Consider the following 22,934-nt stretch of genomic DNA (forward strand, 5'->3'; position numbering starts at 1 on the left):
AATGTTTTATTATATTTGTACATGTCCCCTATGATATGTCAAGCACTGCGGAATAGAATGGAACTATATAAAGATTATTATGATAACACTAATTATATAGACTACCGACTAAATAGCAAATTATTTTGTTACCTGTGGGACTCCGAGCCAATCATCCGCCTGCTGCATGGCCTCACGGGCATTATCCACAGGCTTATTAGGGTCCCAAGTCTCCCAGTCAGGACACAAACCTGGAAAGAAAGGTTATTCTGGATGATTCTGCTTAATATGATGATATAAACCATAAAAATAAAAACAACTGCCCCGACCACTACTTTTATTACAACTCCTTCTATGACTACCAATCCTACTACTGCTACAATGACTGATCCTACTGCTATTACTCCTACAACAAATGATCCTACTACTATTCCTGCAACGACTGATCCCCCCACTGCTACTACTGCAACGACTGATCCTAACCCCACTGCTACTACTGCAACGACTGATCCTAACCCCACTGCTACTACTGCAACGACTGATCCTAACCCCACTGCTACTACTGCAACGACTGATCCTAACCCCACTGCTACTACTGCAACGACTGATCCCCCCACTGCTACTACTGCAACGACTGATCCCCCCACTGCTACTACTGCAACGACTGATCCCCCCACTGCTACTACTGCAACGACTGATCCCCCCACTGCTACTACTGCAACGACTGATCCCCCCACTGCTACTACTGCAACGACTGATCCCCCCACTGCTACTACTGCAACGACTGATCCTAACCCCACTACTACTACTGCAACGACTGATCCCCCCACTACTACTACTGCAACGACTGATTCTAACCCCACTACTACTACTACTGCAACGACTGATCCTAACCCCACTACTACTACTGCAACGACTGATCCTAACCCCACTACTACTACTGCAACGACTGATCCTAACCCCACTACTACTACTGCAACGACTGATCCTAACCCCACTACTACTACTGCAACGACTGATCCTAACCCCACTGCTACTACTGCAACGACTGATCCTAACCCCACTACTACTACTGCAACGACTGATCCTAACCCCACTACTACTACTGCAACGACTGATCCTAACCCCACTACTACTACTGCAACGACTGATCCTAACCCCACTACTACTACTGCAACGACTGATCCTAACCCCACTACTACTACTGCAACGACTGATCCTAACCCCACTGCTACTACTGCAACGACTGATCCTAACCCCACTGCTACTACTGCAACGACTGATCCTAACCCCACTATTACTACTGCAACGACTGATCCTAACCCCACTGCTACTACTGCAACGACTGATCCTAACCCCACTGCTACTACTGCAACGACTGATCCTAACCCCACTGCTACTACTGCAACGACTGATCCTAACCCCACTGCTACTACTGCAACGACTGATCCTAACCCCACTGCTACTACTGCAACGACTGATCCCCCCACTGCTACTACTGCAACGACTGATCCCCCCACTGCTACTACTGCAAGGACTGATCCTAACCCCACTGCTACGACTTGATTCTAACCCCACTACTACTACTGCAACGACTGATCCTAACCCCACTACTACTACTGCAACAACTGATCCTAACCCCACTACTACTACTGCAACGACTGATCCTAACCCCACTACTACTACTGCAACGACTGATCCTAACCCCACTACTACTACTGCAACGACTGATCCTAACCCCACTATTACTACTGCAACGACTGATCCTAACCCCACTGCTACTACTGCAACGACTGATCCTAACCCCACTGCTACTACTGCAACGACTGATCCTAACCCCACTGCTACTACTGCAACGACTGATCCTAACCCCACTATTACTACTGCAAAGACTGATCATAACCCAACTGCTACTACTGCAAAGACTGATCCTAACCCCACTTATTAGAATCCTACCACTGCTACTACAGGTCCAACCACTACCATTACTTGTTAACAGCCCCAGGTTGTCAAGACTGAGCTGAATTCTTAGAGACATTCTGGGTGAATTTAGATCTCCAAGGCTTAACCCGAAAGTGGCCATTCTTAGAGAAGTTGGGGGAATTACTTGTATGACCAAATTTTAAATAGACAAAATGATGTTGCTTTGGTGGTAATAGTCTAAAAATCTTGAGGAGAGAATGTTAATTGCACATATTAATATTCCATAGATAAAATGCCAAAATTATTTTCATATCATTAGTTATAATATAACCTGATTAAGAAATTACCTGGAGCACAGCTGTCCACCAGGGCGCCAAGAGCTTTGCCATCTTGCCAGTTCTGATTGAAATTGGTAATGGGCAAATAAGGAATCTTGTTCTGAATCCAGCCCAGAAGCCTCTGTTTTGGGGTTTGATTTTTGGTCTCTTCGTCACCCTCATCTTCCCATACTGGCATAGAGATGGAATAGTGTAGAATAAGGGTCCATATTAGGCCAAGGATTAGCTTTAAGTTTCCATCCACAATGGCTTTGCTGTCTGGAAATAAAATATAGAGTTTAGTTATGAAACATATACAGAAAATTGATATATGTATTAGAGCCCAAGATGCGAATCTAATAAAACATAGCTATGGTAGGAGGAATGGTAGTATGAGAACTACTACAACCATATGCACTCACCAGGTGGGATGAAGGTCATGGGACCACCACAAAGGTATTGGGAATGTACCCCAGCAACTGCAGCTTTTTTCCGCTTTTGCACAAAGTATAAGGCTGAATTTACACAAACGTATGCCCGCTGGGCCGTAGCCGGGTGGGCATATGTCTCGCGCGATGGAGAGGAGGAGCGGCGACCCCTCCCCTCTCCATAGAGATGCACAACGTACGGGCTGTACACATGGGGAAAGAGGACTTTTTCTATCCATTTCCAGTGTACAGAACGGTATGGTGCCACACGTGTGCCACTGTATCGCACCGTGCGGCCATTGCCGTCTATGGGTGGGCATATGTATTGTCACAGGCTTGCGACCGTCCATACGTCCCCCATATGTTCGTGTGAATGCGGCTTTACACAAATACCATATGTATGTAACATAAACCCTCTGAAATGGTGCGATTTAATGCAATATACACCACAGTTACAAAAATTTACCTCAGGCACCAGAATATTATATACATATACGATGTATGAACCATATAGTCAGGGGTTATACATCACGTCTTGCCTCGCCACAAATACACGCATTAAGTACAACGACTTCTGCCCATGAAATTGATTTGACAGGGAACATAAAAATAAGATTACACTTAATCCTTAGCGAGAGCAGACATTATACATCTGACAAGGAGCTACAGAGACGACACATAGAAAGTGTAACATTACAGGATACCTCACATCCAGAAAAAAATGTTTATTTTAGTCCAACCTAAGATACAGCAATTCTGTAAGTCCGATAATAAGTCATGTAGAGCAAAGAAAGAGGCCAAAAAATGGTGCGTCTGGTCTACCATAGAGAGCACCAAAACCCCACATCGGCCAATGACAGACTCTGGTATCGCAGTTCAATCTTATTTACGTCCATTTATCTGTGCCACAAAATCAGACAAAACCAGTTACCTTCAATATGATAATATAACTAACCCTCTTCTGGTTTTTGAGCAATATCTTATGCAAATAATATTCCAGGACTACTTATTATATAGGTAGATTAAAAAGCACGTTTGCTCCGTTTACTTGCTGTGGGTAAAAACCGGTCCCTGGTCATGTGATGTCACACAGGTGCACATCTCGTCATATCCCTGGTCATGTGATATCACACAGGTGCACAGCTTGTTATATCCCTGGTTATGTGATGTCACACAGTTGCACATCTCGTTATATCCCTGGTCATGTGAGGTCACACTGGTGCACAGCTCGTTATATATCCCTGGTTATGTGATGTCACACAGGTGCACAGCTTGTTATATATCCCTGGTTATGTGATGTCACACAGGTGCACAGCTTGTTATATATCCCTGGTCATGTGATGTCACACAGTTGCACGGCTCGTTACATCACAACGTGTTGTGTTATAACAAGCCTTGCACCTGTGCGGCATCACATGACCAGGTATATAATGAGACGTGCACCTGTGTGACATTACATGACCAGGTATATAATGAGACGTGCACCTGTGCGGCATCACATGACCAGGGATATAATGAGACGTGCACCTGTGTGACATAACATGAGCAGGGAAATAATGGGCCGTGCACCTGTGTGACATCACATGACCAGGGACCGGTGTTTATCCACAGAAAATAAACAATAAAGCTTCCAAAAGAATGACAGAAATCAGATATCTAGTAAACTGAGATAGTGATGTATAAAGTATATTAGAAAATAGTAGAACTTTTAATTACACAAACAATATCAATTATTTACTGAAAGTGGACAACCCCTTTAAATACAACCTGTGGAAAAGTGTGGCACTCTTTTTGCAAGAATCCAGTCAATTCTTTATTTAATCTGGGACAATCCCCTATAGAGTGAGGTCTCTTATGAGTACGGTAATGAACAAAATCAGTTTATAAATGGATCATTATAAATGAGGCAAATAACAAAAATGCCTTTATCCAGTTTCCAAAAACACATGTTGGGAATATTTTCTTTGTGGAGTGTAATAACTCTAATAAATGTTCTGTAATCATCTGCGGCAACATAAGCCCTGCGCTCCTATAAAGAAGGTGCCAAGTCATGGCCAAAGCCTCTGCCAAGCCCCAACCTCATCCTGCTTCTTATAACATGAGTGATAGGGCAAAGAAAATGCCAAAAGGAAATCAGCAGAGTCCGAACAGAGCCAGAGACTGGAGTGTTTCATTAGGAGCGAATAATATATAGACATCAGATGCAGGATGAAGATTTATAGACTGGACCAGGAGTCTGACATGAGATGGCTCCAACATCTGATCATCATGAGAATGGGCCACCTCATTATGGCTGCCGATGCTCATCAATTCAATCACAATAAATGAACTGCTGAGTCAGCAGCTCTCATAAAGCCAAGTTCAGACGGTGAAACCTGATCCATATTTCAATCAGGTTTAGGACATGTTCACACAGTGTACAATTAAATTAAAATGCGTACGGGATTTATCAAGAGCTTGTGCACCAGCTTAGACCTCATAGTATATCCGTAGCCCAACCTGTCAGGAGGATAAGAAACATCTTTATGACCATATTCTGGTTATGGCTTTAAAAAAAGTCATGAAATTTGATGTACGGTAGTTAAAACTGCATCTCAACTAAATTTTGTAATCAGCTTTAAGGTTTCTTAAAGGACATCTACCACCAGGATGAAGGATTGTAAACCAAGTAAACTTACATGCTGGTGTGTGCCCAATCTGGCAGGATCCGCTCTTATTTTAGCTTTTTATGTCCTTATTTTTACAAAAAAGGCAATAAGAATTATGTAAATGAGCCTCAGGGGCTTCAGGCTCCCTAGCTGTTAATGTAACCTGGAGCCTAATGCATAATTAAAGCTCCTTTTTAAAAACAAAGGCATAAGAAGCTAAAAGAACAGCAGATCCTTCCATAGGGGGCAGACACCAGCATAAAGGTGTGAATGATTTACAATCCTTCATCCTGGTGGTAGATATCCTTTAACATAGCAGGTGAAAGATATTACCCATATTTTTCAGACTATAAAGGCACACAAAAAATCCTTTTATTTTCTAAGAAATCAAATAAACCACACTTACAGACAACAGCTGCCTTGAACTGTGCACAGGTCTGCCACATGCTGGTCATTCATCCTTATAATCAGGTGCGCCTTATAATCCGGTGTGCCTTATAGTCCGAAAAAAAATACTGTAACTGGTGAATTTTATTTTGAAGGGGAAACCTGTTCAATAAATGTGATCCCCTGTTCTGTTAATGTCTTTCACCTGTTACATTAAGAAACCGCACCAAAAACCACCTCAAAACCGATTAAAAGGCAGTTGAGATGCAGTTTTAACTACAATGTGTGACTGCACCTCCAGGTAGGGGACAATCACCCAGATCGCTCATCACCCAGCTCCCGCATTATGAAGATGAAGTGACTTAATCACAGAATTGGGCGTCAGGAGGACATTTTTCCCAATCAAATTGGAAATTCTCCTTAATGATTTCCGCCCCCAACTTTGTTGCTTTTTTTTTTTTTTTTTTGCAATACAAAAGCAGAATAAATAAATCACAGAAAGGAAGCGCCGCTCCGCTGTTTATATAGACCGATAATTGTTTAAAACAACTTCCTCTACTCCGGGAAACAAAAACAGAAATCAAAGCCACACATTAGATGTAGTACAGAGGACGGGACATCATTAGTGCGAGGCAATACTCCATAATAAACGCCTTACTGCAGGATCAGGCTCAGGAACACGCATATTAGGGGAATGTCCACACATGGCAGGGATACATCCCATACGTTGGTGGAATCTGTAAAAATCTCATGACTATGCTGCAAAAATAACCATATTCAGGTGTATAGGACACACTACATAAGGAATAGATGAAAAAATTGAGGTCTAAAAGATGATGAAAGCAAATAAGGACAAGGATGATGATAAAGATGATTGTCCGGGATGTGTTCTAATAATCCCATCATCCAAAAAGAATAGCCAAAATGAGAACTGTCATGAAGCTTCTGCAGCAGTTTTTCTTAAAATGTTACCTTTCTATGTTCCTCTGTTATTCCTCCTGGAAACACAAACATAAATTGACAACTGCTCCCCATCATTATCCTTGTCGAGGTGGACAAAATGTTCCCTTAAACAGTAGGATAATATCAGCACAGACTGGACACTTTCAAAGTTTGCTGAGACAAATCCCTTTAAGGAATGGACACCATTTGTGATTATATGTGTGAGTCTGGGCAGAGTCTGTTATTCTTCCTCGAAATGTAAGAATTGTTATACCAGAAAAATCACGCGTAAGTTATATATTAAATTGCACTACAGAGATTTTTCGGAATATCCAGAAGAGTATATCACAGCCCCAACCACAAAATTTTTTTATGTCAAAGTATCAGGCAAGTGGTTTTAAATATGTCCAATCCATTTGTCTTAAAGGGATGATAATACACGGTTTGAAAAGTCTAGCAGCAACCTATACTTCTCTCTAAAAAAATCTTCCACAAAATTCCATATTGTATAAATATACTCTTACCGATTACAATTTATTAAAAAAAAAAAAAAATCTCATCCATTTTTGTCGGTAGAGTTATCCTCATACAAAACTTGGGGCCACTGCTATGATCCTACATCATGGACAGATCATTTGTAACCCTTTCTTTGTGAACTTTCCACAGTTCCGTAAAGTTTCAATGTTGTAATTTGCTCTAGAATTCTAGAACAAGAGGCGCACATGGATTCTGGTTTTCAGGCCCAACGCTGGGTTTTGCCGTTCAATGTTTAAGGTCGACAGGATTTCTACATAAACAATTAATTCCTCTCTCTCACCCGTCTCACACAAGGTTACACAGTGCAGGCTTTGTATGAGAGCATTTAGGAGGGGGAAGCGACTAGCCTCTGCTCCTGGCACATAGAGGTTATAATGTTATGGCTCCAGCCAACACGTGTGTGGTCCTCCGGCTCAAGCCCCTGGTCCTCAGCCCTGGCCGCTAATTATGTGTATCCTGGCACTTTTTTTTTTTTTTTTGTTAAATGATTCTGCCTGCAAATACTACACTAACGATATAAATGACATCTTGGAAAAAAGAAAAAAAGTTACATAAAAGTAGCACAAGTTTTATATATTAATGGGGGATCATGTTGTATAAAAGGAAGGCCGAATTTAATAAGAGAAGGTTCCTAATGATTAGCCGGCTCATATTACCAAAACACTTAGCCCACTGATAGCAACAACATGGACCAGAAGCAAAAGGAGGTAGGTAGCCATATGAAGATGTCAAGGGCCAGAAGTCAAGGCCCAGAAATCAAGTCATCTCCTTATATGGCCTCCTTTCTTCTAAAATCAACTTTGAAATTTATGCTGAGACAGAAGGGCTCACAAGGTGTTACTTAAGCTGCTCTGTGCTGTAGCTTCACAGGCTGTTACAGTGTGCAAAAAGCACTTCCGGCTACAATGGTGTGCTGAAACTTCCTCTATTGCCATGAGATCAAATCAGGCAAAAAAGAGGGGGGGAGGGGGAAGGTAACACAGTCCAACAGCCTGTTAAGCTGCAGCACAGAGGGGCTCTGGTTAAGCTCCCCCAAACAACTTCTGGCTCTGGTAATGCCACCAAGCCCTTGTGGCTCATTGGCATAATTTTAAAAGTTGATTTTAAAAGGAAAGAGGCCATGGGTAACAAATATAAGAAATTACCAGTCACGGTGCCTGTATCTATGATTAATGTCTTGGTTTATCATGATGGATTACCTTTAAGCATGAACAAAGTGCACTTACTGACCGTCTACCAGTCCAAGAAGGAAATGTGAAGTAAACAATCTTAACTAATAATTTAATTATTCCTCCATTCTATTGCCACTACGCTGGTGGTTCAGAAGCTTTTGAAATGCACAGTACCAGGTCAATTCCAGTCGGATCAGGTACTGTACTGTGTGGTCAGTTTTATATAGCAGAGAGTGTCCACTATCTGACGCAGTAGTACAGCTTTGGCTCACTTGGTACCTATTCTGAATTTGATAATTTTTGGCAGTGATAATAGAACTGAAGTGTTTAAAACCGATCAGTGGAAAGAGGACTAAAAGGGATCAGAATGACCTAAGGGACCAATGCAACAAGGGGTCTTTTAAGTGGTAATAGGGCATGTAATTAGGCAACAAAATAACCGATTGGACACAAGTGTTTAAAAAATCCTGGACATTCCCTTTAAGAATTCCCTTTAAGAAGCCATATGTGCAGGTTTTGGAACATTGATGGAAACTGGTTAATCTCCTCAGTGCAGCCATCAGCGCTCCTGTGGTGTAACGCTGGGTCATCGCTATGCTTATGTGATACTCAGTAATCCAGAACGCAGGATAGTACGGAGAAGGAACGTATCCAAAAGGTTTAAGTGCAGAATCTAATGGGGAAAGAAAAACAATTTCTTCATTAACCGTTTCTACTTATGTCAGATCTGGAACGTACAGTAATAATAGGCCCTTATCAGTCCTGAGCACCTGTAGCTTTTATAGCAGGAAGGAAATTGTACAACACCATCACTGCTTGCTGCGAAACAAATTGTTATCATGTCAAACAGAGGTTTGGTCCTGAATATTAAACCATTGTTAACGATAATCCCAGAAATTCCTATATGATAAGAGGAGATAAGCAGATGCATATTCCTGGAGGTCCTTCATCAACTTTCCAAACCAAAAAGTTAGAAGAAGTCAAGCAACTCCCTGCCAAAATAAGACCTTGTATCAGTCCCAGGACACCTTTGATATAAAAAAACAAAACAAAATGGAAAATGATATATCTCGGGTCCTATCTTCAAGGCTACGACCAGAAAATCACTGCCATCTTTTGATCTAGATAACTTTTGAAGCACAAATCTTTGAAGATCAATTTTTGCACTTCTTTAATCTGCTACATGACCACCGCCCCCTTAGAAAAACATTATATGGATCGAATATGGGCGACACAGTGGCTGAGTGAGTAGTATCACTTCTGCCTTGCAGCGCTGGGGTCCTGGGTTCGAATACCACTCAGGTACACATCTGCAAGGAGTTTGTATGCTCTCTCCGTGTTTGCGTGGGTTTCCTCCAGGTACTCCGGTTTCCTCCCACACTCCAAAACATACTGGTAGGTTCATTAGATTGTGAGCCCCATTGGGCTTAGATTGTGTCCCATTGGGACAGGGACCAATTTGACATGGTTTGTGCAGCGCTGCGTAATCTGTGTGCGCTATATAAATAAATTATTATTAAAGATGGCGACTTTCTAGATATAGCCTAAATAATAAAGGCCTCACCCATTACTTGCTGAAAGGGTTCAGATATGTCAATTGCTCTATTGTTTCAGAATGTTGTCTTGGCACTTTTGACTCGTGAAAATGGGGGTCCCCCAAACCCCAATCCCATAGCAAGTAACTATGGAAGTCAGTGGCTTGGCAATTCTCAGTGAGCGCTGTGCTGTTATCATCCTTTACGATACCTAAATGAAGATTTTATGTGCACGGAATAGGCTACAATAAAAAATACAGTAAAAGAAAAAACATTGTACCTCTGCCATGGACAAGAACTTGTGTGCACTACACCCAGTCATCACACGTACAATAATTCTGGAGGGACGACCATTGGAAGGTTGCTCCTCCGTCACGCCCAAGATAGTTATCGCATCTGACTTTACAGACAAACCCCGGGAGAGGTTTTAGAAGCCAAATCTGTAGACATCTAGTTAATGATTGTCAGGATTTATGCTGACCTAAACCGTAAACTCTTTCCTGCATCAGTGAGTGCCAGGGAAGGCAGGAAAACCCTGACAGGTGCTACATCGTACCCTAAATCTCCACAGAAATGCTACTGGATGGGTCTGACTAGCTACAAAGGGTAACAAAGACCCAGAACCATTTAAGCTCTTCTAAGCTAAATTTTTGGGTAATACTGATAGGGGAAAGTGCCCCTTTTGAGCATAGGCAGTGGCCGGTATTACAATTCAGACCTATTTAAGTTGCTGGGATTAAGCCACAATATTGGAGACAGGCCATTACTAGGAGTGGCATTCTATTTTAGATGAAAAGTCCATAATAAACATTCATAACCAGGAATTAAAAAGGTATTGTCCCATCAGGATACCATTTTTTTTCATGAGGATCTGCTAGCTATCACTGAATCAATGAAGATTCAGCTAATAAAACCACTATGGAAAGTACAGGCCAAACAGTGGCCACTACAGGAGAAATATGATATTACATGGTGACCACTCAAACAATTGGCGACCTTGTAACACATAGCAGTGTTAAGGTAAACCTAGCTGATAGATCAAATCCTGTCATTTCTACTTGTCTTATTTTCCTAAAAGCATTGTAACAGAAAATACATTTAAAGATGGTGCTGGCATCGTGTACCATAACCAAAACATCAAGGCTAAAGAATTTCAAGAAACCGCTAATTACTCACCGGTAATTGTGTTTCCTTGAACCAGGACAGCACCCAACCAGAGAGAGGGATAATAAATAATAATTCTTTATTTATATAGCGCACACAGATTACGCAGCGCTGCACAAGCATGTCAAATTGGTCCCTGTCCCCATGGGGCTCACAATCTAAACAACCTAACACTATGTTTTGGAGTGTGGGAGGAAACCGGAGTACCCGGAGGAAACCCACGCAAACGCGGAGAGAACATACAAACTCTTTGTAGATGTTGACCTGAGTGGGATTCGAACCCAGGACCCCAGTGCTGCAAGGCAGCAGTGCTACTCACTCAGCCACCGTGCCGCCCTTGCGCCTCCAGGGACAAGAAATCCAGACCTTAAAATGTGCGGTACGCCCCATCTCCTTCAGTGGATTACAGAGACTGCATGGGACTTAATGTTTTGATTATTTCTGACCACCGTATCATTCAGCATCACTTTCAATGAGAGAATCTCACACCTCTGTGACACACACATAACGCTTAACACCCAAGTGTGAAAACTGAAAAGAATTTTACAAGGGAGGGAATAACCAGGGTGCTTACCGGTTTCCCCCTCTCACCACGACAGCACCCAACCAGAGAGAATAACATAGACAAAAAATTTAGGGAGGGATTACTGAAGAAAGAACCCTTCGCCCAAAGGAAAGCTCCTGTGCACCTACTACGTTCAGCCTATAGTGTCTATAGAAAGTGTGAGGAGAAGACCAGGTGGCAGCCTGACAAATCTGATTAACCGATACCTCTCTGAATTCTGCCCATGAGGAAGAGACTGCTCTGGTAGAATGGGCTTTTAGACCCTCTGGTATCGGCTGTCCTGCTGCTACATAAGCAGAGCTAATAGCTTGCCTGATCCACCTGGCTATAACTATGGCTGAAGGAGATGGGGCGTACCGCACATTTTAAGGTCTGGATTTCCTGTCCCTGGAGGCGGATCCCTCTCTCTGGTTGGGTGCTGTCGTGGTGAGAGGGGGAAATGCATTATACTGACGTCACTGTGCGACAACAGGGAAGTTCTCCAATCAAGAGACTTCATAAGCTGGGAACTCTCCTCCCTCTTCTGTTTCTTTCCCATTCTTTTCTGTATAGTTTTGTGAAACCAAATAAAGCTACACAGTGCTGATTTTTGCCCTGGGCAGCAGCATTAGCAAATCTTTCATCAGCAATTTGTCTGAGTCATTCTTTGCATGCTTATTGATTAGAAACACAGCCAACGCACACTAAAAGAGGATATCTTAAATCCTACCCCAACAGCAGCACTTCATCATCCATAGGTGACCGTATAGATCATATGGACTGTGGTTTCCCCAATGAAAGAACCTTATTAATATCTGTTGAACCAAGTTTGACCCTATGGATCAGGAGAATGGGATTCACATGTCTCCTTTCCATTTAGACTGTAGGTCTTCTTGATATAGCAGAGCACGGTTAATGAAATGTGAAAAATATTTATAAAATATACGTGGTGAGAGGACTTCAGAAATGATTTTTACGACTGTTCATTCTCTCAGCATCTATGCTGTCCTGTGATGCACATTATAGCGGTAATGACTGTGTGACATGTCATCTGGACAGATCATTGTCCCACTATCTCCCATTCATCATTGTCTCCATAATGGATTGTGCTACAATAACTTTTGTACACGTAATGTAATCTGTCATTACGTTCGAAGAGTCCGTTCTGCCCAATCGCACTGTATAAACAAAACACATACGTTTCTGTATACCGTCCCGCCTAGACCCCATGTAGAACATCTCTTTGAAACTTTAGGATCTGTTTAATTACTTTTGCAAATCCGTCTGGAAAGTTAACTCATGATGGAAGTACGTCACAAAATTCCCTAGACTTCAGAATGGCTGAAGCTTATAACACGCACCTATTAGGGCAGCAGACGGGACTTAATTGGAGGAAATTGCTGCGGGGATCTAGTTAAATTTAAAGGATATGTCTACCCCAATAAATTTAATAGGCCTTGGTGAAATAATAATTGTATCTGTACACTGCATAGACATACAGCTCCAGACAGAGGATACATTTTTTGAAAGACTAGCCCCATAGCCAGTGATCCATACAGTCCAACTTTAGGGTTGAGTTATGTGTGTGTACCGTATATACTCGAGTATAAGCCGACCCGAGTATAAGCCGAGACCCCTAATTTCAACACAAAAAACTGGGAAAACCTATTGACTCGAGTATAAGCCGAGGGTGGGAAATGCAATGGTTACAGCCTCCCAGTATATAGTCTGCCAGCCCCTGTAGCATACAGCCTGCCCAACCCCTGTAGTAGGAAAAAAAATAACACTGTACTCATTCTTCCGACGTCCCCCACGGGAGACGTCAGAAAGGTGAGTTTTGTTTTTTAGTTGACTCGAGTATAAGCCGAGTTAGGGTTTTTGAGCACAAATTTTGTGCTGAAAAACTAGGCTTATACTCGAGTATATATAATATAAGGTATATTGTAGAATGTATGTATGTATGTATGTATATATTATACACATGCATACATACACGCACACATATATGTACACACACATTGAAACCTATTCGTTATCTTTTAGGGTTAGGGTCTTTTCAAAAGGGTGGGCTTTTGGAGAGGTTTCGCTGTATATATGTTTGTTCAATATTTTAAAGGCTATTTAAAGATCATTCTTCCCTTAGAGGGAATTCCATGGGAGAGGAGAATTCCTTTACGAAACTACAACAAAATCTCACCCAATTAAAATGCATGGTCCTGCATATTTGGGGCAGATCACCCATGTACCCTTGGACCTGAAGTTCATGCCAACTCATTGGGCAGGATTAGTAACCTTGTCCAAGTGAATTGTGCATTTTTTCAATTTTGGAATCTTTGACAGGGTGTGTATAATACTTACATGGAGATATCATATAATAGGTCAGATGATCCGTCAATTGTCCTACCGTAGAAGCCCAAAATAAAAATCCTAGCCTTGAGGAGATTCTTGACATTAGATTAATGTCAGCCGAATCAACAGGTTTCAATAGGATAACCCACCAACTGTGTATGAAGGACATTTCTGAAATATAAACTACCAATAGAAGTGTCTGACATTGACTTATATCCCCTACTGAACTGATAGCAGTGGCACATTGAATGCAAAAAGTGGCTAAGTTTTATTTCTTTTAGTTTATACCAGTTTTAATCAAATGATAACCAATATATCCAATTCCCAAGCCTCATAAAAACATAGTTCAGCTGCAATAGCAAACAAAACCTAAAGACCAAAAAAATGGGGGGGGGGGGGGGATTTCCAAAAAATAAAGTAGACAAGCCCTTTAAATGAGGTCAGTAGTTGTTAAAGGAAGGCTTAGTGCAAACATTTCCAGAAGTGGAACTCTTTGGTCGCCCATGCATATGATTGCCCCGTGGCTTAGTGAATGCATTAGAGATGGAAAACGTACAGGTCTGAGGTCAGACACAATTACACATCACATTCTATAGTTTTCCTAATAAATAGCAGATGTCTCTAATGTAGTAAAGCAAAAAAGAACCTGAAACCATAGGCAAATACAGATATAACAGATCGAAGCGATAGAACCCTCAAAAATTGTTACAAAAACATTTCCCATTGCATAACATCCAACAGAAACTCGTTTTCCAGGACTTCCATTACCTCAATAGCTTTACTATTTAACAGAAGTACAACTACAAGATGCCAAACCGGTTTTTCTGTGTATGACAAGGTCAAAAGGTACAGTAGAAAGTGTGAGCCAACAAAGTGGATACCGGACAAGATGTTTTTATACGGAAAAGATTCCGAGCCACACAAGGAATATGATGTGTAAAGAAAACTTGTTGCATGAAAAATCCCAGCTTGACTCCGCAAATAAATTAAATAGGGATATTCTCTCCATAAATCTCACCTGAAATAACATTATCCAAGGCGTCTACAGTGGAAACGAGCGACAATGTAGGGCACTACTTCTAGGATCATTTATAGGCTCTGGTTGTGGTGTCCATCACCGGGCAGGTGCAGATACCAATCCAACTATACATTTCCAGAAACACTCTTCCTGGAGCGGCAAATAGACCACCCAGTGTGGTGCTGCATCTTATGGCTAAAGTTGCCAAAGTTGGTTACAGGGTTTCTTGTATATGCCGTAATGTGCAAACAGAGCCATACTTGTGCTACCAGCCACCATCGCAATTGATGTTGTTTCACATGATTCCAACATGTGCCACAATATCCTCCCCTTATGGTGAAATACAAAAGCAATAGATCAACTTAACTTGTATATTTTGGTACAACCAGGCAGCCATCGCAGGTGTCCCACTCCCCCCACATTCCAATTACTCTCGACAAAAGATGTTGTGGAACAGATACTCAGATTTTTGCTAAAAAATTTATTTCGAGACATACTGACAACTTTTCCTACTGAGAATAGATGAACATGTTCAAGTTGAGCATACAAGTCTACGGACCGTGCCACCACTACTCCATGGATACTGAATGAAATACCTTACCACTTATACAACAGTGTTTGTTCATCTTAATCCCTTTTCCAAGATGCCAATCACATCAACAGTTCTGTGTCCAATGACAAAACCAATTCTACTTCACCTGAAGTCGCTATAGTAAATTCCTCGAAATAAAAACCCCGGTAAGAGGTAGATGGGAAAAGAATCAGTGAACACAACCCACAAGAGATATTTGTGGTTTTTTGCACGTCTGTTTCATTCATAGTAACATAAGTGGAAACTGAAAATGTAATTTTGAAAATTGTTGTACCTTAGACATAGGCGTGTTATGTGAAAAATACATTGACCAGATATTTGACAGACGTCCAGCTTCATCACAGAAGTTGTTGCTGGAGAATAATGGAAATGTTAGGAATCTGACCTAATATATCGCAATTTCCCAGTAGAACACTAGTCGCTGGTGTCACTTTGTTACAACACTATTAGTTTTGTCCAAAAACTGCCAAGAAAATGACAGTCCTTCATGACCAAAGCAATTCAAGGAATCTATAAATCTTTCAAAGCCTCCGGGCTAGTCCATAGCCCATAGGATTATTTGCTATATTGCTTAAAAAGACAAGTAAAAGGAAAACCGGGTAACTCCAGAAATATGATGGCCACAAACAGAAGGATCCAAAGTAAAGGATCCCATATTTTTATCAGATAAGTGGATTTTTGGGGGTCAACTATAATAAATTGTAAACATTAAAAAACCATTTTTCTAAAATTTGAAAAGTTCATATATTCTTCAATAATAGGTATTCACCACTTCAATGTCTACAATGAGGCTCTGTACCCAGAATGGGGTCCCCAAGTAAACTGGCCCAGTTATGACCGCTACCTTTCCACACCTTTGAGGACAGGAATCAACCCTAAACTGGAACCTTTGTGTAGGTTAATATCCAAATGATTTAAAGATTCATTGAAGAAGTCCCCAACCATTCATAATCAGATATCTCCACAACCCAACTTGAAAAACTTGGAACCTAAAATAAAACATGTTGCATGGGCAATGAGTGCTTGATGGATAGAGGAGTCCAACCAGTGGGAGACCTACTTATAATGATTACAAGGTCCATTGACAAGGACCATATGACCAAATGCTGGAGGACCACAGTGGGAATCCACCACTTATCTCCAGTCCTGTATATAGGTTATAGGTGTCAGAATTTTGTCCACCTAAGCCTCAAAATACAAGACGCTACCACTTCTGGAACCCACTTATCCAAGCTGATGGTCAACTTTTTTATCAAACCTTAATGCCTTTGATAGATCTGGTCATAGAGAACATGGAGTCCACTTTAAATCCTTTTAGATACTTCATTTGAAACTTCCAAGTTTCCAGAGTCAAATTAAGGGATAAATCAATACTAGAACAAACTCCAATTTCCAGGCTCGTGTGAGAAGGTCTAAGCATCAGGATTTGCTAAGAAATGATTTAAGACGTCCTATGAGAATGGTGTGGCAGTTCCTTAAGTCATTCTGAAATGTTTCATGAACCGTTGAAGCTTGTTTCACTTTTTGGGCTGCAGGCCACAAGCTCGTGAGTGAATTTAGTTATTGTTTAGTCCGTGTTGCCAATTTTAAAAAAAAAAAATTAAAAAAAAACCTCCAGGGAGACCTTTCAACTTGCACAAATTGAAGGAATGTCAGAGAACGCAATTTAGAGTAGGGGGTCAAACCATATAAAGAAGCCAAAAATAGGTCCACTTAATTACATGTAGTCCAATTCTAGAACTCTGCCAAAGAGGTCAGCCAAGGTATTTTCCATCACATGTATAGAATTGGACTGACAACCTGCACATAAAGAAAATGACATGCAAAACATACACAAACAAAACAGACAATGCAAACAGATCGGCTTCACAGCCGCATTTTTAACACTGGGCTATAAAGGAAGATACGGAAAATTCCTATTCATACAACATTATCTCCAATTTGTTCTAAATATTTCCCAGAACAAACCCTGGAAATTGAAATCAGATGAGCAAAGTCCTAAGAGAAAGATGAAGATTTAATAAATCGGTATCTGGAGAGTAATTCAATGCAGAAAGGCTCTCAGGAAGATAAATGTGCTACAAGTCCTCAACAACGATGCATGTTATACGGGCCTCAAACTCAATAGGTGTCCGGCACAAGGGAAACGGAAGGATTCTTAAGAGAATTTATCATATTTATCCTATTTGACCAAATCAGTGAATACTGTAACAATTATTGGATGAAAAAGAGGAAGACAACAAGGTGGGACACAGGTTGTCCATAGTTTGTCCACAGGTTGTCCATAGGTGCAGAGACAGACAAAATCTTTAAAAAATGTATTACAATAAAAGGATTTCTGCGTGTGGATGACCCGATTGATGAATTTGGTACATATAGGGAGAATATGTACAGAAAACCTGTACAATAAACTTCAAAGAAGTCAGATTCTATCTGGGAAGGAGAGAGAAACCTTCAAAATTCCGCAAGTTCAACTATTCATCGAAGCAAGAGAATTTTTTGAATGTTTCTTAGAAACTGAGAAGATGGACTGAATCTGTCTACAAACATTGATCATCGCTGTCCATCAAGATTCTGCAGAAAAGATTAGGATGGCTGTATGACTACTCTGCTGGATTATAGAAAAGATCATTTCATCACCGCAGGACAATCACTCAAGAAAACCATAAACATTTTATTATTTCGACGGTCACTGTGATCATTTCTAAGAGAAATTCTTTCAATCAATGGAGACAAATGAGGATCGGAAAAAACCCATTATCCTGCCAGCAAAAAAACTGCTTCAAGACAAACTGCCTGAACTTCCAGAGAAAAAGTTCTCATCTCCGTTCCGATGTCATGTTAAGGCAGGATGCTTGTGGGTTTGTCCAGGTGACATCACTTACGGCATCTGTTCTTAGGAATCGGCGGTAAAAAGTAAGAACAAATTATTCATCTACTGTCAGGTAGGTGGTGCCAGGCTAAACTAGAACTTTTTTGGTGGCAAAGAATTTATCAGGTAAAAAAGTAAATAATTTAGCATTCTAATATTGGAAAGTATACCCAACTGGTAATGGGTCATCAGAATGACCCTATACCCTAATCCCACACATCACAATATTGGGTATAGGGATGGAAGTGGACGGAAGCAGATGGAAGGGACACAACTAAATATTATCTGGTCCTTCTTGACGTCGTTACTAGGTGATGTGGCAATGTAAAGCTCAGGTCCCCAAGTTGACCAATTATTACAATTGTCTTTAGGATTATGTACACACTAATAGATGGTCTTATGAAACATCCTTAAGAATAAGGATCTGGTAACATCAAGGGAGACCGGGTCACTTTTCATCTGTCAATTATACTCAGTTAAAATGTATAATAGGCAGCTTTAAGAAGGACATTATGGTATTATTAGTAACAAGCCAAAATCATTAGTATGGTAATGGCCGGTGAGGTAATGGAAACTGGATGTAAAGTAAAAAAAAAATATATATATACCTATGTTTGAGAGAGTTGCCCATCTCAAATTTAAAGCTGCTTTGATACAGCATAGCGGTAAAATAAGTCAAATTACTTTGTGCCCCCATTGAACCCAGTGCAGCCATCCCTTCAAGGTCCGGTCTACACGTGCTTAGTCAAAGCTCAGTCAGACCCATTCAAATAGATCCCATTGACATGTATAGGCTCCCACAGGTTTCTGGTAGGTTTAAATGTGTTATCCATGGCCACCTCCTTTCTAAAATCAACTTTTAAAATAATGCTAAAGGACCAGAAGGGCTCTGGGAGGTATTACCAGATCCTCTCCATGCTGCAACTTTATAGGTGGTTACAATATCTCACCTTCTCGCTGCTCCCTCAACTTCCTCCCTCCCTCTGGCAACTGTAATCTTTAACAGTGGGAGGGGGCAACTTCTCCTGCACATTGTAACAGCCTGTGAAGCTGCAGCATGTAGGTACCACCCCCTCTTCCGCCTCATCGGTATAATTTTAAAGGTTGATTTTTAGACGGAAGGAGGCCATGGGTAACAAAATATAAGAAGATTATCACGGTCACGGTGCCTGGATCTATCAGTAAGTGTCCCAAGTTTATCATGATGGATTTTGATGTTAGATTTCCTTTAAGGATCAGAAGTGGATTGTATATGCCCACATAAAGTTGACCTTTTTCATGTATCACTATTAGTTGTACTGTAAACTTTTTGGGTAAGTCTTAATAGGATCAACTACTTGGATCACCTTCCATTCCCAAAAATCTCATTCCTAGAAATTATTCAGAGTGTTAACCATCACAGCATAATGTGACAGCAAGTTCTGTAGTGTCAGAGTTCTCAGAATAGAGAATAGATAAAGGCCTAGAAATAAAAACATCTTGGCTGCCATATTGGTTCCCAGGGAGATGGATATAACCAAAAACAGTTCTATCAAACTGCACAACTATAAATTTTTACAGACAGGTTTAGGTTCAGTTATGAAGCCCGAGGACCCTGGGAAAAGTCCTAAGCATCAATTATCTTTTTTTTTTTTTTGTAATAGGGGTTCACATACTTTCCACTGTATTACCTATTCAACACGTGGCCCTAAATCACAGTACAAATCATAGCGTTTGAAAGCCAATTCCATGTAGAGTAGTTCCTCTACTGCAGCTTTCCAGGTCCTTTGAATTAAACCTCAGAAAGTACATGTTATATTTATAGTGTTTGCAGTATATATAAAAAAAAAAAAAAACTCTGGCCCAAACCCAATAAGTTTCAGCGATTGCCAAAATTCTCACAGGCTTATACCAGGGGGAACCCATTTAATGGAGGGAGCGTGGAGAAAGACATGTCATGATGTCATTGGTATTTGTGTGTAGTTTTGCTAAATGGGAAATTTGGATCATTTTTAAAACATGGTATTAGAATTTATTAAAGTCTCGGAGGAGGGATAAATCTGTAAAGCTGTAGCAATAATTTAAAGCACATCCATAAACATAGGAGGGGGAGAACGTTACATTCTTCTTACTGACCCAATGCGTTTCGGGTGTGGGATAAATCAGCGTCACAAATAGACAAATGACCGGGTCTCTTTGTAACGTCCTTGTTATCAAAACAGTAAGAGTTATGGGATAGACATTGTGTGTACGGATAATGCAATAATCTATGAGGAACAAGCTCACATGGGTGGAGACACGTAATTGGGAACAACCGAGAATGGAGGTCGTTCTATTATTAGTTACAGAGTTCATGAAAAATAGATCATCTGACCCTAGAAGTGGTCATTACGTCTCCTTACATTGTACCTTTGATCAATGGGATTCAACCCAAGATCCCTATGGATCATAGGCTGCTGAAAGGGGCTTTGGTACGAGATGGGGCGCCACAGTCTATCCCAATTCTGATGATTAACAGGTCAAGAGGGCTAAACCCAATGGTCATAGACTGATGACATAGAGGTCCTAGAAAAATCTATAAGGTTTTGTTTTGTTTTCCCTTGTATATTGGGTTATATATACGTCCATGACCCAACTGGAATAACCAGAATTTGGGTTACCTCCGTTCCTGGCTATTTAATTCTTTAAGGGGTTTTCCCATGAAAGTTAGGTCCTATCCACAGGAGACCCAAGACTTACACAGATCATGAGAAAGAGAGGTCCGATGGGGTCCCTGGCACCTGTCGGACCCCTCGTCGCTCTCCGAAATTAATGGAGCCGACGGCACGTGCATGACTGTTATGCTCCATAGAGATGAATGGAGCAGAAGTAGGGATGAATGGCGCAGAATGGCCATGCACGGCCCTCTGCTCCATTAATCTCAGGGAGCGATGAGTGGTCCGACAAAGGTACCTGGGACAACATCGGACCCCTAGTTCACTTGACCTATGGGGGTCTCATCACTAAAACCCCACCGCAAGTTAGGCCTTATCCACTGGGTAGTGCTCAACTTGTTTTGGGGGAAAACCCTTTTAAATGCCACTTGTAACAACAAACACTAAATTTTACTTATGTGGTTGAAGGGGTGGGATACCATTTTATCAGGCCCCAAAGTTTTTGTCAGTGATGAGTCACTTTTAGAAGCTAGGCAGCAAGCATGGGTCTGGTGTCAGTGTAAATGTGAGTTTTGCATCTTAGAAAACACATATTGTTATGCATTCTATAAAACAGAGAGACAGGGAGGTAAACAAGTATGTTTTAACATTGAAAAAAAAAGGAACGGATGATTCATACTCATACGCTACCTGAAGAGGGTAGCAGTTCAGTGGTTTTAAAAGCTGGTTTAAGGAAACCTACCATGAGGAGTCTACCATTATAAGTAGATCTGATGGTAGATTCCTCCTGCTGCCTCTGCCCTAATCTGTTATTCAATAATCCTTCTTATCACTGCTAATCACTTGTTAAAAACTTTCTTTTAGTAATATGTAAATTAGCTGCAGGGGCTACTGGGCCGCGGAGTAGTCATAGCTCCTAGTGCCCAGCCAGGCTAGTACACACCCCAGTAGCCTCTGCAGTTAATTTACATATTACTAAAAGAAAGATTTTAACAAGTCATGTTCCAGGATTATTGAATAAAAGATTAGGGCAGAGACAGGCAGGAGGAATCTACCATCAGATCTACTTCTTTCCTTTAAAGGTATTTGTCCATGAAAGCAGACACTTCATGATCCCTCTGTGCTATGAGATGCTGCTGTGTGCTGACAATGTGCTTAGATTATTGGGGTACAGGTTTATATACACTTTCATTTAGCTTCTGAACATTGTACTAGTATCTGACACATAGAAGGAGAGATGACATGATGAGATCCACGAGAAGCATATTACACACAAATATATTCTCAGCTCTGCTACGTCTTAGCCACAACATACTGTGCCTCCCTCCCCCTCCCCCGTATAAAGACCTTTGTGTATAGTGTACACCAGGACTGATAGAGACAGCTTAGCATTATATCTGTGCAATGCTGCATTTTTGTTACTTAGTGGGAATACCCCTTTAAGAGAAGGCTCTGTTCATTCAACCTAAATTTTGGAAACAAATTGAACGACTCATTGGCTAAACGGCAACTGGGTTGTATCCAACTCTTCATTGCATTCCCATTACAGTCCAATGTCCCATTGTAATACCCTACAATACTGCCGTAACTGGCAATAACAACCCCTGGTAGATCTTCGCTTATGTGTTTAATCGTTCTATCCCAATGAGCGAGAACACCCTGACCTGCGTAACGGAACAAAATATCCACAATAAAATATAAAATCAATAAACTCATGTCCCCGGCACTTAGTAGGACAATACTCTATTAACAAGAGTTAGGATATCAAATGACAAATACAAGTGGAATGAAGTCCGCCCTTCCCGAGAGCATTGTTATAGCTTTCTAATCTATACAGTCATCCATCTGAACCCGACACTGCCGTGATACGACCGCCGATTGACGAGTGGCCAGT

The 22,934-nt window shown here is 41.1% G+C and overlaps 1 protein-coding gene across 4 annotated transcripts in view; it reads right to left on the reverse strand.

Moving 5' to 3' along the window:
* Positions 1 to 22,934, reverse strand: part of FLNB (filamin B) — a 136,712-nt gene that overhangs the window by 78,389 nt on the left and 35,389 nt on the right. For all 4 annotated transcript variants that reach the window (XM_072126653.1, XM_072126651.1, XM_072126652.1 and 1 more), the window contains exons 2-3: positions 2,250 to 2,498; positions 133 to 230 (exon numbers count right to left, since the gene is read on the reverse strand). In XM_072126653.1, coding sequence (XP_071982754.1) covers positions 133 to 230; positions 2,250 to 2,498 — 347 coding nt within the window. The remainder of the gene's footprint in view (positions 1 to 132; positions 231 to 2,249; positions 2,499 to 22,934) is intronic.

This window comes from Engystomops pustulosus, chromosome 10 (assembly GCF_040894005.1).
Source record: "Engystomops pustulosus chromosome 10, aEngPut4.maternal, whole genome shotgun sequence".
In the NCBI taxonomy this organism is placed as follows: Eukaryota; Metazoa; Chordata; class Amphibia; order Anura; family Leptodactylidae; genus Engystomops; species Engystomops pustulosus.